This window comes from Octopus bimaculoides, chromosome 6, assembly GCF_001194135.2.
Source record: "Octopus bimaculoides isolate UCB-OBI-ISO-001 chromosome 6, ASM119413v2, whole genome shotgun sequence".
NCBI lineage: Eukaryota > Metazoa > Mollusca > Cephalopoda > Octopoda > Octopodidae > Octopus > Octopus bimaculoides.
In genome coordinates, this window is record NC_068986.1 from 76311269 (window position 1) to 76328708 (window position 17440).

At 36.0% G+C, this 17440-nt stretch overlaps 1 protein-coding gene across 1 annotated transcript in view; it reads left to right on the plus strand.

Moving 5' to 3' along the window:
• The first annotated feature begins 934 nt into the window (after positions 1-934).
• LOC106871483 (telomerase-binding protein EST1A) overlaps positions 935-17440 on the plus strand; it is a 90643-nt gene continuing 74137 nt past the window's right edge. The window contains exons 1-2 of the mRNA XM_052968878.1: positions 935-1110; positions 7928-9791. Of these exons, the coding sequence (XP_052824838.1) occupies positions 987-1110; positions 7928-9791 (1988 nt within the window). The 5' untranslated portion in view covers positions 935-986. The remainder of the gene's footprint in view (positions 1111-7927; positions 9792-17440) is intronic.

Below are 17440 nucleotides of genomic sequence, written 5' to 3' on the forward strand. Positions count from 1 at the left end.
TTAATTGCACGTTATCTTGTAGCTTCAAGGATTCTATGATGTGATTTCTTATTTTTAATATGGCATTGCAGGATAGGTGTGAGAGTCTGGATCTGGTCAGTTTGAACATAAAACATGTTGAATATTTTTGCTGGATATGGCTGGATTAAAAGCTAAAGAGTTAATTAGTTACTTAAAAGTATTAGTGATTATTAATTCCCATGAAGGCTCAAAATATTAACAGAAAGAGCCCGAAAAGAAAATAATACCGAAAAGATGCAGGTGTTCAAGAAGGTGATGATGATGATGATGATGATGATGATGATGATGATGAACTCTCATATCTGTTTTGGTGTCAGAATGTCAAGTTATCAGTTGATTCTCTTCATGTCAGTTTCCGATTGCATGTCACTATTCAGTGCAACTTTAAAATCAATGTTTATAAAAAAAATTAAAAAATTATCGATTTTTTATTCATTATATATTTTATTAAAATTTTTTTTTTATTAGATAAGAAAGAATACTGGATCTCTAGACAACCAATAAATATATCCCAAGATCATATAAATGTAGGTAATTTGCATTGGGAATGTAATTTCTTGCAGACTGTGATATTTAATTATGATAAATCAGTAGAAAATAATAGATTTTTTTTTCTTCCTTATTTGATGTTCAAAATGGGAAACAAAAGAAAAAAACAACAAAACTAAGAACGGAAAGAAACAAACAAAAAAGAGGTAGGAGAGAAAGCTAGGATAGGAGAAAGTAAATTTTTGTCAACTACAAGAGAATTATCTTTTATATGAGTGTAATTGCAAGAAGATTTGTTATTTAGGAACAGCAAAAAAATAAATAAATAAATAAAATTGATTGCTAATTAATCAAGCTAGTATGTTATTTTATTTTCCTAGCTTTAAGTAAATTGGAATGCATTGTGAAGAAGAAAACATTTTTTTGTTTTTGTTTTTTTTGGCATCTGCTAAAAGTTTAGTGTAACTCTTTAATGTATGGAGGTAGCAGCAATGGCGCAGCAGCAAGAGAAAGTTAGAGGACTTTACATTAAATCTGCTGGCGATTCTACAGCACAAAAGGATACAAATTTGGATAAATCTGTTGAAAAGACTCGTAAAGGTATGTTTTCTCCTTTGTTAACTTCATCTTGACACTAGGATTTACCTGTGTGATTTTAAAATTCATCAATGCTTTTTTTTTTCAAAAAATCCAGTTTTTGTTTTTGTTTTTTCTGTCTGCTGCGCGTTGTTTTCTTTTTTACTTTGAATTAGAAATTAGAGTTTATTCGATTAAACAATATGTTTCTAATACCTAAACTTTTATATATCTGTTTCTATATAAAGAGCGACACTTTCAAAGGTATAAATCAAAACCTTTATTCTAATCATCTGTTGGGTCTTGCTATTTATATATATATATATATTAGATCTACAAAGTCTTAGTTTGTTGTGAGAAATGAGGGATCATTTTGTAACGTAAACCAAGTAAGAAATTAATCCCCGTCTTTATAACCAGCAATTGTAAACTTAACCATTTTTCTTCCCTTCCTGCGCAGCTTCTTTACGCAACTTGTAGGTTTGGAAGATTTTTTTTATTTTTTTACTTTCTTGCTTTTACTTATTCTAATGTCTAATGTTTCTTAGTACTGGCTCTTCTTCAGTAAACGCCACTATCCACATATTACAATTTAGCAATTTTCTAACTTACGGTCTCTACCTTGCTTCGTTATCTCCAACCGAAAATGAAGTTTTCCCAACGTGTTTTCTTTAGGTTTCGACTCATAAGATAGCAACATGACCCTTATCAATAGGAAATGGTAAATAATGAAACCTTACAAACAAACCATATAAAGCAACGATGTGGAACTGTTCTGTTATAAACCATAAAGATATTAGATGAATGACTGTACTGCTTAGGGTGTTTTTGTTTTTCCAACCCTTTATTAAAAACAAACACAACATTTACACCTTTTTTGCTTCTTTTATGTTGGTTCTATATCTTTTGGGGCCCGATATTTCGAAATGGGCTTTGTTGAAGTTTATGTGTAAATATTTTATGTTTCTTTAGAGTCAATTATTTTTGTCCCATCTACCTGCGGGATACCACCGTCTTCGTGATATCTGTTCCAGTTACATCTTCATTTTCTGACGAACATTTTAGTCTGCATACACACATACCGTCGATTCTGTTTGTTCATAGAAAATTCGTGAGAATGGAAACCTTCATCTGCAAAATATGTATCTAATTATAGTTTTAAATCTAATTCCACACTTGAGTCTGGAAGCTGAGAGAGACTGTTGCCAGAGACTAGAATAGTTTTGAAATATTCTCGTCTCGCTGTGATTTTCTTAACCGTGGTAAAAATAGCAGCCAAATTACCGCAAAGCATACCCTCCAGTCTTTAATAAAGGAATGTCACATTGGATAATGTACCTAATCATTAAAAAAAATTGAAAAAGGCAGTCATCGCCGGAATGCTTTCGATCATGGGTCTCTCAATCAAGGTTGACTTGGGGCTAAACTATAACTGTTTTTTCCCTAACTGCTCCCATTTCGTCAATAGTTATAGGAACAATTCTTTTATTTGTATAAGGAAAGGTCGTTCTGTTATCTTTAAACGAAGGCATAGACGCCACAGTTTACTATTACTTTCTTAATATACCCCTCCCCACTTGTTCAATTAAAGGGACAGACACAAAGTTTATATTCTTCTATGATCTTATTACGTTTTTTCTAGGGGAAAGTGAAACCTCATGAAAATATAAATGACTCATATTTATAAAGATGTTTCACCATGACAGTTTATTGAGGCGAGAAAAATAACGAAAGTATTAAAACAAACTGCAAGCGGTATTCTCGGACAATGCTGATGGAAAAGAGATACTCGGTCGATGTGTTCAGTACATGAATCAAACACACACTCACATTTAAATGTATTTTAATGTTATTCGTGTTTATAACCTTTACAGAATAGTGAATCAAAATGATTGTTGTACATGATAGTTATAGATTGGTAGATAGATATAAAAAGAGATGGAGAAACCAGTATCTTCTCGCTTGTGCTGGCAGTTTGCCTTATGTGTTTTTATGTATTTTTATAGTTTTACTCGCAGACTTTGGCAATAACTAAAGTTGGAATCTCATAGAAGTTGTTTTCATGTCATCGTTTCTACCTATCAGTTTTCTGTTTCTCCCTAAAATGTTTGAAATCAAAGTAGTAGGAATTCGGTTTATTTTCTGTTTAAAAGTACACACACTCGACGATGTTAAATAATAGTTTTAATATCGAAAATACAAGTTAGTAGTAGAGAAAGTGTTTGGAATATTACACAGTCTGGTTCGTGGCAGAACCCCCCCCCCCCAGCAATCTATTATTAAAGACAGTTGCTAGAACATTTCTTCATTCTTGGAGCAGTTACTGTTTTTGTTATTTATTCTGTGTTGTGGTGGAAGAAGAGAATATTACTAATTAACCCAACACCTTTTTGTTTTTGCTTCTTTAGAACCTGGTTTGTTGTTCACTGGAGTATTATATTATATACTAACTATGTTATATTGAAATTCTCATTTCTAGTAAATATATACCAATACCTTTCTGTTTCCAACAGCTGATTCAAGATGGAACAGTTTACACATGTGGAACTTTAGTTGTTGCTAACATGGCTATTTATTTTCATAGAATAATTTACAAAAGAAAGAAAGAAAGAAAGAAAACTAGTTTTATACATGGAGAAAATTAAAGGTAAAATTGAATAGCATGGATTTTTGCCTACGTGCTCACGACTGGCATAATACTTTTAGAAGACTACATAACTGTTGTTAGTATTAACGTACTTTACCATCATTTGAAGAGTGAGAGACGAGGAGAGAAAGAGAGGTTCTAAGTTGCAGTTTGAAAGTTATGATTAATTCTGGCAGCTATTTTTAAATACACCCTCCCAAAAACCGATGTTTGGGTGATGACTAACGTTTCATATTAATTTCGTTAGAATGTTTTGGGTTTTGTTTGGAAAATATTAATTATTTTTGATTTTCAGTAGATATTCTGATATAACGGCAAGAAAATAGGAAATGTAGTTTCTTTGTTTACGATATCATAGTAATGTTAAAATTTGTTTATGAACGGGATATGAATGCGAGAGTCTGCAAGGAAGATTATTAAAACTATTGAATGTATGGATTCTCCCCTTCCTATTATTCTGTATAGAACCCCCAATCTGCCATTCCTGTTATTCCATTTATAGGACAGGGCAATCAATAATGGAAAACTTACACCGATAGTGTCAATCACTCGAGCTATGTAGTAACTCAAACTGCTAAAAATAACAGCTAAATCTCTTAGATCACATCCCACTGTTTTAGAAAAGAACACATTGGATAATGTACTCCCAGGTGAACTTTATGTGGGGGAAAAACGGATTGGGATAGCTTTGTTCATAGACCCTACTCGATCAGGACTGACGAGGCTAAACAACGACAAATTACTTTAGGTTTCATTCTTCTCTTCAGTTCAGATATAAATACCATAATTGATGTGTTTCAGTAAATTTTGTTTTTCCTCTGGTATAGATGAGTAATATAGTAGCGTCTATTGCCAACTGGGATCGATTTTTGTTGTTTAAGGGGAGGCTTCATACTCCCTATTAACAATTACAGTACCACCCTGCATTGTTTTATTTTCAGTCTTTTTATAAACTGTTCCCTCCATTACACCATACATCCTACGTTACTAGGTTTTATGGGAATTGTATAGACATTATGCGATGGGTAAGCGCTGCATCCCCCCCACCACCATATACACATCATCCTTGGAGGAGGAAGGATAGCGGCCCCTTCTGTTCATCTAATTGAAACTTTTTCATTTAAACAAAGTAAAACGTAATCTTTTTAAAATTTTGCTCTTTATCACAGCATTTCGTCTTTGTAACCGTTCTCTTTCAATATCCCCTACTTCAAGGATAATAACTACTTAAGTATGTTTGTTACAGTTATAGCTACCCTTTCTGCAATGAGATATTGCAAGAAATTTGAGTTGCTTAGAAAGTAACCCAATTTATCTCAGTATTAAACCCCTAACTGCATCAAGATTGCTGCTAAGGCACTCAACATAGATTGAATAGTCATGGCTACAGATGCTGATCTCTAAGTTTCACAACTACCAACATATGATGCAGTGTAAAGTGCTCTAGATTATATAACTGATGAGATGCTTGATAGTGTACAGACGTGAATTAAGGTTATGGTGACTTAGCTATTCATACTGCCTTGAGTCAATAGACTATATTGAGAAAGGTACCTTGTTTTAACTAGTTATATGAGAGGATCAATATAAGTACCTCAAAAAACAAAAAAAAAGGTGTAGCTTATATACTCAAGAGAGAACTACTGTGAGCATTATAACGTGAATAGATGGTACATTTTTTTATAGATAAGTGTATAAATATATTAAGTGATGTGTAAGTTAGAAGTAGAATGACAAAACATGAATTAGATTTCATACTGGAATATATTATTTCATCTACGACAAAGAATCAAGAGATACAAAGTTTCTATTCTTTTATTAGTTTTATTCATTGGACTGCAGCCATGCTGGGACATCACTTCTAAGTATTTTAGTTAACCATATCAACCCTGGTAGGTATTTATTGATATGTTTATTGAATGGTTATCTTTTGATAAAGAAATGCAATTTACACATGACTCAGTTTCTACGAAGCAATTATAAATGGATCTGTCATCAGTTTCAACAATGAGTTTTACAGTTGTTCAATCAACTGATTTGCTTACGCATTGAATTACAGTGCAAGTGGCTGAATATTCCACTGACTTGTGCATTTATGTAATAGCACAGTATGTTTGGACCATCCAACAAGCTTTGATATAGCTTCTATCTACTCAATTTCACTTGCAAGACTTCAGTTGACTTAAAACTATAGTAACAGACACATACCCAAGGTACTAAGACAAGATCAAACCCAAGGCCTCATGATTACAAACCAAACTATTAACCACTGGACCATACCTGCTTCCAAATTATATAAATATACATCTTCTTCAATCCCTAGCTGGTGACCAGATGGAGTGGCTGTCCTCTCAACCAATGCATTGCTGTGGGTGTCATTCCACACTTAGATGGTGTTATTCCAATCCATCGCACTGACCTTGGTGTGCTTGAGGTCAAGGTATTGTGACTTCAGGCCTTCCTGAATTTGTTTTGCCCATGTCTTCTTTGGTGCTTTGTGCTGGACTTTCCAGTGAGTGAGTTGCTTCTGTCACAAAAGTTGGTGTGGTAGTCTTCCAATGCTCATCTTGCAGACATGGCCAAACCACTGTAGCCTATGCTGCCTGACTTGGTCTTCAATGGTGAACCGTTGCTGCCATTGTTCTTGGATGTTGTTTGAGATTCAGTTGTGTAGAGGATCTGAGGAAGACACTACATTTGGGAAACCTCTAGCTTTGTTCAGGTCTTGTTTGAGCATGGTTCAGGTCTTTGCACTGTAGAGGACACACAGACCCAGTGTGCACAAAACATACACACACACACACACACATATTGATGGGCTTCTACTCAGTTCCCATCTACTAAATTCCACTCACAAGGCATTGGTCAACTCAAAGATATAGAGATGCATTGGTTTTGAATCAGGGACCACAGTTGCAAAATGAACATCTTAACTGCATTGATATATCTACACGAATGATTGTTTTGTTTTTGAATTGGATTTATAAAGTTTCATCATAGAATTGTGTAACAGACATGATTTTTGAAAGGACATAGCCAGCAAGAGGAAATGGTTGAAACTGAAGCAGCAACCTCAGTTTGCTAATTCTAGAATATATTTACTAATATCAACATTATGAACCGTTCTTCTCAAATGAAGAAGTTGGCAAATCTTTAATTTTTTTACATATACATGGATGAAGTAGCTAAATTAGTCATCAACAATCAATTTCTCACAACTGAGCCAAATTTTTGATGCTTTGAGTAAAAACATTTTATATTCAAAGCTAGTGCACAGCATTCAAACTTTAATTTAGCTTTTCAAACACGTTTGTAAATTAAAATAAGGTCAATATTTTGATTTGCAGCACCAATACTGCAACTCTGCAGCCATACATCCCATATTATTACAAAAATGTTTGCCTTTTAAATAAAAATTAGCGTTGTGTCAATGCTACATGGCTAATGTAAAGCATAAGACAATGAACTTGTTATAATTTATCTCTTTCTAGATATCAACTCCCCTAAAATGCATAGTAGGCTGATAGTGTAACATGGAATGATTGAGAAAAGGGGTTAGTATGATGCAATGGGAGATATGATATCTAGCTACATAGTCCATATGAGCAGAAGTTTTCTAGTAGCAATAGAATAGGCATAGAGAGGAGACTTGTCAATGAATCAGAATTTATAGTGCATTGGTGAGTGAGTCTTTCCTGATCAGTTAGTCAAATGGCCTTCTTTTGAATGCAGCATAGTATATTAGTGTGCATAGCAACAGTAATCCACTTGGTGGTTTAACTGAGCTTTACAAAGGATGAACAACTTATCAAACCTGAAGAATTTCCTGGTTCTGAAGAAGGTTCTCTTGATTTGATATCATCTGTTGGCTATTATCTATAGCAGTTGTTCTTGATCTTTTTGACTTCGCAACAAACTGGAGGTCAAATAGAAAATTGTTTTGCAAGGAAATTTTAAATAAAACTATTTCAAAATAAAAAATTTAGAAAACAGAATACAGAAAACTGTTTTCAAGATGTTCAAATTTTAGTATAGATTTTTTTAAAAACCCATAAATTATATTTTTAAAATCTACAGTATACCTGTATACTTCTTGTAGTGCACTGTAGCGCATTTTTAAAAAACTTCTGATTTATAATCTTTAACTCCTCTTGCTGAATTTCATACTTATATATATTTTTGTTTATTTTTCAGAAAATAAAGGAAAATTAAAAGAATACTTTGGTAAACCAAGAACAAAACGACCTACAAGAGAAGTATATCAGCCAGGAATAACTCGTCTCAGTCGTCGTACAGAAAATAAAGGAGAAGAAAGGTTCAAGAAGTCTACATCTGGAACTGATGGTTTCACATCTGATGATGAGAGTTATCGAGACAGTAAAGACAGCAGCATGGAGAAGGAGATTGACAGCATTGCTGGTACTTTAAACACGTTCTATGTACATGGCTCAAACTCCTTACCCAGAAAAACCAGTCAACTTGCCTCTCAAGATCCAAGGAAAACATCAACATTAACCTATAAAAAACCTGAGATTCCTAGGTATATTCCCCGTGCAAAGTTGATTGAGCAGAGCAGTAAAAGTGACACTAAAACTGATGTTGAACAGAAAGAAATACTCTCTAGTTCTGGCTCTAACCGAAAAGTAGATATTAAACATGATTTAAACAAAATGGTTGTAACTGTTTTAAATGATCAATTAGAGGGTGGAGGTGGCGGTGGTGGTCAGTCACGTAGAAATAACAGCCAGTTATTAAACTTACAGTTTCACGATAAGGCAGATGGCCATTACAGAGAAGAAGACTTTTATCGATCACCGAAACATCGAGGGTCCCTTGATTATTCAAGAGAAAGTGAAGCTGAAGCTCCAATCAGTCCTGGTGCCAGAATGTGTCGCTATAAATTTGAAGGAATGCGGAAGAGTATTGATTTTTCAAGAGACGATGACTGTGATTCTGTAAGTAGCCAGAGCCAACGACAATCAAAACGGCGCTCTTATACGAAAACGAAATGTTATACTTCTCAATATCGACGGCAACGTACTGGCAGTATCAGCAGTGAATTTAGTGCTGCTAGTGATGCTAGCATGGAAGATGTCAATGGAGGTCAGACTTTTGACTGGGATGAGGATGTTGAGCATCAAATGTCCAAGTCAGTGCATGAAGAACTACGAGAAGGAACTCAGAAAATTCAGCAAATGACTGAAGACATGCAGAACATGGATTACTTAGGGAAGCAGCCCAGATGTGGTGTAGTGGAAAATCGTCGTGTACGAACCGAGAGTTCAGGTAGTAATTACAGTGATCAGCTTTCGCATGTGCGTAGCCGTAAACGAGATCGGCGTAGAAGCTCCAGGCACTCGAAAACTGAAAGTAGAGACTCTAGTATTCAAAGTAACCCATCCAAAGAATATGAGCCTGAACGTCCTGGAGAAGGTTCTCGAAAGGGCAAAGGTCGTGGTAGAAGGAAGAAGACCACATATGAGTCTAGTAAAAACAATGAACAAGAGAATGACTTAAGAAAACTGGGTATCAAAGTAACATTTGGTAAAAGTGACCGTCAAGTTGAAGTCAACCAAGCTGCTAACGGTAAGTCAGGAGAGAACAAGAACTCTGAGAAAAGTTCTGCTCCTCGAGGTGGTGGTATAATACACTTACCACATAATGTATCAACTGTGCCAGATCATCAGGGCCACTTTGGTCCTCAATCTGACACAGTGCAGCCTTCCTTGGCGCCAAGGAACATGCAGTCTCGGCCTAGAGAACAAGGGGGTGAGGCAAAAAAGAAACTCTTTGACCCCAAAAATCCTAAAAAGCCCATTATTATTAAGAATTCTATATTAAAATTTTACGATACCTATGAGCATTCTGACTCTGTAGATGCTTATCCTCGAAACTTACCTGTCTTCTATTCTGATTCTAATAATCCTGATGGTACCACTTACCGTGGTAGTCCATCAAGTCCCCATTCAGACCCCTATATTTCACGTTTCCACACACTACCTAAGGAAATTGGACTTTCTTCTGATGATATATTTAACCAGGATTCCTGCTACCAAAAGTAAGTATAAGTTACTTCAATTATATTGTTATGCCTATTTTTCTCTATCATCTGTCTCTCTCTCTCTATATATATATATATACATACACACACACACACACATGCACACACAGAGATAATTGGGTTTTTTTTTTCTTTTATTTTTTTTACCTAACATACTTTGTATTTCATCTTCGCTACAATATCCAATTTTTTCTATGCTGGTATAAGTTGAATAGATCTGCTTTACAGCACATCACTACTCTTCTTACTTCCTTGTTATTTTGTCTGCCAGACCAAACATCCTTAGACCTGACTTCCCTCATTCTGTCTTTTTCTTCCATTTAGACTTCTCACTGATAGTACTTGTCACTTTTTCACCCAGCACTCTTCATTAGATTCATTATCTTCGTCATTTAATATCTGTATTCCATGCTGGAATGAGTTGGAAGCCTGAAAGCTGTGTTGGTTTCCAACGTCTACTTTAGCATGGTTTCTTCACCCTTCTTAATGCCAACTACTTTACAGTGTACTGGGTGCTTTTATTTCATGACACCAGTATTAGTGAGGTCACCAAGTAAATCACAAAACAAGACCCTTTGACAGTAAGGATGCAGTATTGAGGGAAGTGGCTTTGTGCTGGGTATTGAGAGGCTAAAGTATGAAAGACGGACAGGAGCTAGTGCCTTGCTTCAGAGCCGATACATGGAAAGAGAGGTAGAATGGTGGAGAGCAGGTACCAGGGCATACCCTCAAGGAACAAGAAGGTAGATGATCAAGGATGACTGGGTATGGAAGTAGGTTTTTGAGAATATGAAAGAAGAGTGACAGACGGTAGAGATTAAGACAGAAGGGAAAGCAGTGAATGGTGAACATGGATAGTGGAAAGGGCAATGGTAAGTCTCAGTTTGGGGGGATGTAAGGAAAATAGGAGTGGGTCATGGAGGAGGAGGTGAGGATAAGTGGTAATACATAAAAAAAAGTAGAGGTCAATTAAGATAGTTACCACCACCCTGCTCCAGTATTTCTGATGATATTTTATTGACCCTGAGAGGATGAAAGACAAAAATCGACCTTGGCAAGATTCAGACTCGAGATGTAATTAAATACTACAAAGTCCAACATTCCATTGATACTTAAAAAGAAAAACGAAAAACAATAGTATTGAAAACAAAGCCTGTTTTCAAGTTCTCTATGAGCTAAAAGCAGTTGTCAGTAATTAGATATTAAAAAAATTATAGAAATAATTGTGGCAGAGCCATTATAGTAATTTGAAAATTGTTTCAAAAGTGTAAAATTCAATTTCCATTTATTTTTTGAGATTTCTGTGAACAGGTAGCAATGTTGTGATGAAAAATTTGACATCTCATAAAATAAAGTGAATTTTACAGTGTATGGGTTTTTTGATGGTTAAAATGGCTCTTCTGCAATGGAATTACTTCAGTCACATGCTAGACAAGTACAGCTCCAAAATATAGCGAGAATATTGTTAATCTTGATATCCAGCAATTCTGTATTATTTTTCACTGAGAATAGTTTAACGACACAACACATTTTTGTCAACTTTACACAAATTATTGTTCTAGATAGGATTTTTATATACTTAGTCAATGTCAAGACAAGAGACCATGGAACCAGTTATGCCACAGCTGAGGAAGATCACATTAACTGCCAAACTAGTAATATTGGGGCTGCTGGACTTGTGTCCCTCTCATATTCATCTTGTACCATGAGGGTAAGCCCCATTGACTGTCTGTCTCTCTATGTGACTAAGGAAGTCATGTACCCACTTCTTCAGTAAGACATCTGTCCCAGGCCTTCTATCATACTTTTACTTCCTTCACTACTATACTCCACTGAGTTGAGAGAGCTTGTCTTGTGAGTACTTGGTGATGCCATTAATGCTGGTGCTACAAATAACTACTACATTCTGCAAGTGATTTGTGTTAGGAAGGGCATCCAGCTGTAAAAATTATGCCAAAAGAGATATTAGACTTGATGCAGTCCTCTGGCTTATCTGTTCCAGTCGAACCATCTAACCCATTCCATCCAGTATAGAAAAAGGGACATTAAATGATTATGATGAACATAGCACACAGATAATTAAATCAGATTAAATGTCATTATAGTATGTGGAACTCAAAGTGATGATGAGACGAACAACATAATCTTACTAGCATCATTGGTTCCATGGCATTGACCAAATATATAAAAATTCTATTTAGAACAACTGTTGGTGTAAAGTTGTCAAAAAAGAGTGATTAAATTCTAAAAAATATAAGGAGGGTATTTCAAAGACATTTTGTCAGATTGGTTCTAAAATCCATGTGATTTTTTTTTTATTGTTGTTATGTATAACTTTTAAAAATTTCCTATCTCTGAAGATTAACATGATCCAGTTTGGAAAAATAAATATTGATATGTATGAATGGAGATTAGTGTTATAATTGCAGAGATGAAACAGTTAAATATATTGAATTACTTACTATAATCACGTTTTCAAAGCTAGTCATTCGCCTTGTAGTATTTAACTCAATTCACTGAACTAAATGGAAATATAGCTATCATAGTAACATAAAACACATTGGCTGTGAAGTACCAGACAATTGACTGTTTTGCTACAGTTACAGTTACTCTTTTCATTGGTTCACATTTACATACAATTGTCTACTATATAAAAAAAATTCATTCTTGTCTAAGTTTTTGATCATACATTCCACCCATGCTAAGAAAATGAGTGCAGAATATTAGTATTGTGTGATTAAGAAGTTCCCTTTTTAAACTACATGATTTCCAGTTCAGTCCTGCAATGCAGCACTTTGAGTAGGTGTCTTCTGCTATAGTCCTGGATCAACCCATTCCATTTGAGTGAATTTGATTGTTGGCGACTGTACTAAGCCCAACATATTTGCATATATATATATGTGTGTGTGTGTGTGTGTGTATAAAGAATAGGTGAGAGCTAGATATGTTCAATATAGAAAACACATGATTGTGCTCAAATGAATTTGTACTTAAACTCCAAATTCTTTATTCAGGGCAAGGTCCATAGCATCAAGAATGAACATAAGGGAAATCCAAATCAAACTCTTATGGAGGAAGTAATACAGATGAACATAGGCTTGATTATGTATTTTTTGTGCTCCATGCATATATATATATATATGTGTATCTTCATCATCATCTAACGTCCGCTTCCCATGCTGGCATGGGTTACACAGTTTGACTGGAACCAGTGAACTGGAGAACTGCACCAGGTTCTAGTCTGATTTGGCATGGTTTCTACTGCTGGATGCCCTTCCTAATACTAATATATATATATATATATATATATATATATATACATATACACACACACACACTTGAAGGTGCATGGCCTAGTGGTTAAGCTGTTACACTCATGACGGCTAAGTTATGGGTTCAGTTCCCTGATTGGGCAACACCTTGTGTTCTTGGACAAAACACTTTATTTCACATTGCTCCAGTCCCCCTTTCAATCAGGGGAGAAGGGGAGAATGTTCGCCTGCTCACCTAGCCAGTAGGGTGGCGTCATTTGAAGGCTAAAACAATGCAAAGTGCATCGTGACCAGCGATGTATGACAACACCTGGTAGCCTGGTCGGTCACATGACCATATGTATAATATATATATATATATATAAATAAAGCCTAACTATGTTTATCTGCGTTGTTGTTGTTGGCACTCCGTCGCTTACGACGTCGAGGGTCCCAGTTGATCTGATCAACGGAACAGCCTGCTCGTGAAATTAACGTGCAAGTGGTTGAGCACTCCACAGACACGTGTGTCCTTAACGTAGTTCTCGGGGATATTCAGCGTGACACAGTGTGACAAGGCTGACCCTTTGAATTACAGGCACAACAGAAACAGGAAGTAAGAGTGAGAGAAAGTTGTGGTGAAAGAGTACAGCAGGGTTCGCCACCATCCCCTGCTGGAGTCTCGTGGAGCTTTAGGTGTTTTCGCTCAATAAACACTCACAACGCCCGGTCTGGGAATCGAAACCGCGAGACCGCTGCCCCAGCCACTGGGCCATTGCGCCACCACTTATCTGCATTACTACTGCCATATCAACTTAATTTGGATTTCTCTTATGGCCCCTCTTGGTACTGTGGGCTTTGCCCTGGATAAGAATTTGGAGTTTAAGTTTGAATACATTTCAGCATTATTATATGTGTGTATGTCTGTATGAAACTATTTCTTCATTTTCTGAAAAGCAACATTTTGGACTCTCAATATTTTTGCATAATAGCAACTATATATGTGTGTATGTGTGTGTGAAAAACCTGTATGACAATTAATGGAAAGAACAAAAGATAAACTTGGATAAATCCATATTGTCAGCCAGGTTTTTATCTGGAATCATTACAATTCTAACACTGGAAAGTGTTAGGGTAAGAAACAAAACAAGATCAAATCTTATGGTTGAGAACACATAGGGTGGAGATGTAAAGCTGGGCGGTGGGGGACCTGGACAAACAATTTTATCTTGTTTTAGTCATTGGTCTACACTCATACTGGGGCACTGCTTTGAATGGATATTAGTCCAACAAATATACTCCAGTACTTCTTTAAAGTCTGGTACTTAGTCCATTAGTCTCTTTTGCTGAAGCACTAAGTTATAGGGGCATTAACAAACCATTATCAGTTGTCAAGCAGTAGAGGAACTGATACAAACACCAAGACACACAAGATGGGTTTCTTTCTACAAAATCCACCCACAAGGCTTTGGTTAGTCTGGAGCTGTAGTGAAAGACATTTTGCCTAGGTGTCACACAGTAGTACTGAATCTGAAACCATGTGGTTGGGAAGCAAACCTCTTGCAACAGAGCCTTGCCTGTGCCCACAAAGTATTAAAGAGAAAGGTGTCATTTGACTTGAGATAGAAACAAACAGAAAGGATGGTTGCATAGAAGGAAATTAAAAAGAAAAAAACTTTTGACTAAATGCAGTCTAATGCAGAGAGAGAAATATCAAACATATGTGGTTAGTGTGAAGATTGCAAGAAGAAAAAAGGTGATAGGCAGGAGTTGTGGAACCAGCAGGAACAGGTTATTTAAAAGGGAGTAGGTGAGGGTGATAGAGAGGGCAAGGCAGTATGAGTCACACTGAGAGAAATAAATCCACTACAATGAAAATTATGACTTTGTACACTAGCTCTGGGCTGACCAAAGCCTTGTGAGTGTGTCTGGTAGATGGAAACTAAAAGAAGCCCATTGTGTGTACGTGTATGTTTACTTGTCTTGACATTGTGTGTTAGTTGTAAAATGATTGTCACTGTCATACAAACAGTGTCATTCATTTCCAATATTCCTTGAGAACATGTCTGGCCATGGAGAAATGTTTACCTTGCTTGGAAACAAGTGAGGGTTTGTGACAGGAAGAGCATCTGGCCATAAAAAATCTGCCTCAGTAAACTGTCTAACCCATACAAGCATGGAAAAATGGATGTTAAAATGATGAAAAGAACTAAAGACAGACCAAAGTTTTGGGGATTCTTTTGTCTTGGTGCAGTCAACTTAGCTACTCTAGTACTGGGAGCATATAATATATACTCAGTCTGTGTTGTGAAGTAGTTAGTGAGAGAAAAGGCATCCAATCTTCACTTGCTTTCAAACATTGGGCAAGTTATCAAAACAAACGTAAGTGTGCTGCCTATATAGTAACATTGTTTATGCAACATGCAAACAATGTCAAGACAATGGGAAGACACACGTACACATACAAAACAGGTTCTCTACAGTTTCTATCTGTTAGTTCCACCTCACAAGGCACTAGTCAGCCTACCAAGGCTGTAGCAGAAGACAACCTGCCCAGAGTTCCACTGAAGGAGAATGATCTTGAAACTATGTAATTGTGAAACAGACTTAACCACAGTCCATGTCTGTATTAATACACACACACACACACACAGTTGCCTTGATACCAAACAGTGCAAGCAAAAATGATAAAAAGCAGTACTCAGTACATATGTAAATGTATGTGTGTATGTACACACTCATTCATTACATTTTCATCTGTAGGATACAATCCTCAGGACTAGCTCCAGCCCAAAAGTACATAAGGCTGTTGATACAGGATGCTTTCTTAATGCTGGGCAGTTATTTCATGGGTTCATTTACAGTGAAACGAAATGTTATATACTTAAAATATCTCAAATAACTTCTTGCTAGAAAACTCAGCATGTTCACACTATGAACACCATCTTTTGTGTTCCTGTGTTTTATATGTATTCAATATTTCTGGGGTATTTTTTATTGTCTTTAGTTGTTCTAATCATACATCTCCTGCCCCAACACACATGAATGGGTAGTAGAAATGTTGGATTCAGAGAATCAAATGACATTCACAGTAAGATCCCCATTCAGAATCAGCTATCAGTTTATGTAGTAACCAATTACTATGTAGTATAGTATTGCGTGTCTGTGCAATAGAAACCTATGATGCATCCGGTGATCTGAGGAATTAGCTTTCTTTATTTGCATCAATTTGTGACTATATAATTGTATAATGCTGAGCTAACCATGTTGTAAACATGTACATATAATTTTATATACTGTAATCAAAAAATACTATATGATAAAGCTTATTAAATGGCTGTAATCATATGGCAAAAAATAAGTCTATATTCACCTTTCGCATCTCCTCACTTTACGTTGTCCCTTTGTATTGATCACACTATTAGATGTTATACGCCACAGTTCACAATGTGCTTCCAGTTGTTTCTTGACTGTGCCATTCTTTTCCATCTTGGCCCAAATTGTTTAACTAAATCATATTCCTATCATTGTGGAAGCTTTCTAAGTGGCTTTTTCCAGTCTCTTGATTACCACTCAGCAACTGCACGGATCCACCTGTTGTCTGCAACCTTTTGACATGTCCTGTCCAGATCATGATCACTCTGTTCTCAAATTACTTTATTTTGGGTATGCTCTCACAGTGACATTCCTAGTACAGCTCTTATGGTCCTTTCTGTTGCAGCCAGTCTATGTTCTTCCTCTCTGTATCTTCCGCCTGTATCTTGCTTGTGTATGAAAGTGCAAGTAGGAATGTGCTGTTGAAGAGACTGGCACATAGGGCTTTGTTAAGCTTTGCTTTGAGCACATCTTTTATTGAAGTAAATACCTATCCTGCTGCCTTCATTCTCAAGACTTCTAACATCCATGTCTTGATGTATATTCACTGGGTATACGCCAAGTAAATTTACTCCTTTACTTGCTCAATTTCGTTGCTTCCCACCTCTATTCACGAAGAGCTGTGTTGCACCTCAACACCTTGCATTTCCAGAGATTTCAGCACTGCATTCATCTCAACACTATCAAAGGCCTTTTCATAGCCACAAAAGCAACACACAGAAGCAGCTTGTAATCTTTTGCTCATTGTATAAGCTGTGTTAGAGTGAATATGTGATCCATTGTCCTGTAGTTTTTTATGGAAATGTTTGCCCTCTTGGTTGCTGGTCATCCTCTGTGTGTGTGTGTGTGTGTGTGTGTGTGTGTGTAATATCAACTTGGCACAAACTCAGATCCTGCTTGGTTCAGTGTTCTACTAAGTTACATTAACAAACAGTTACTTGGTCAATTGTAGTTTATTTAAACTAATTTCAGTAATAAGTTTGGATGTTTTAAGACTACACACTTAAATATGGCTTGTTG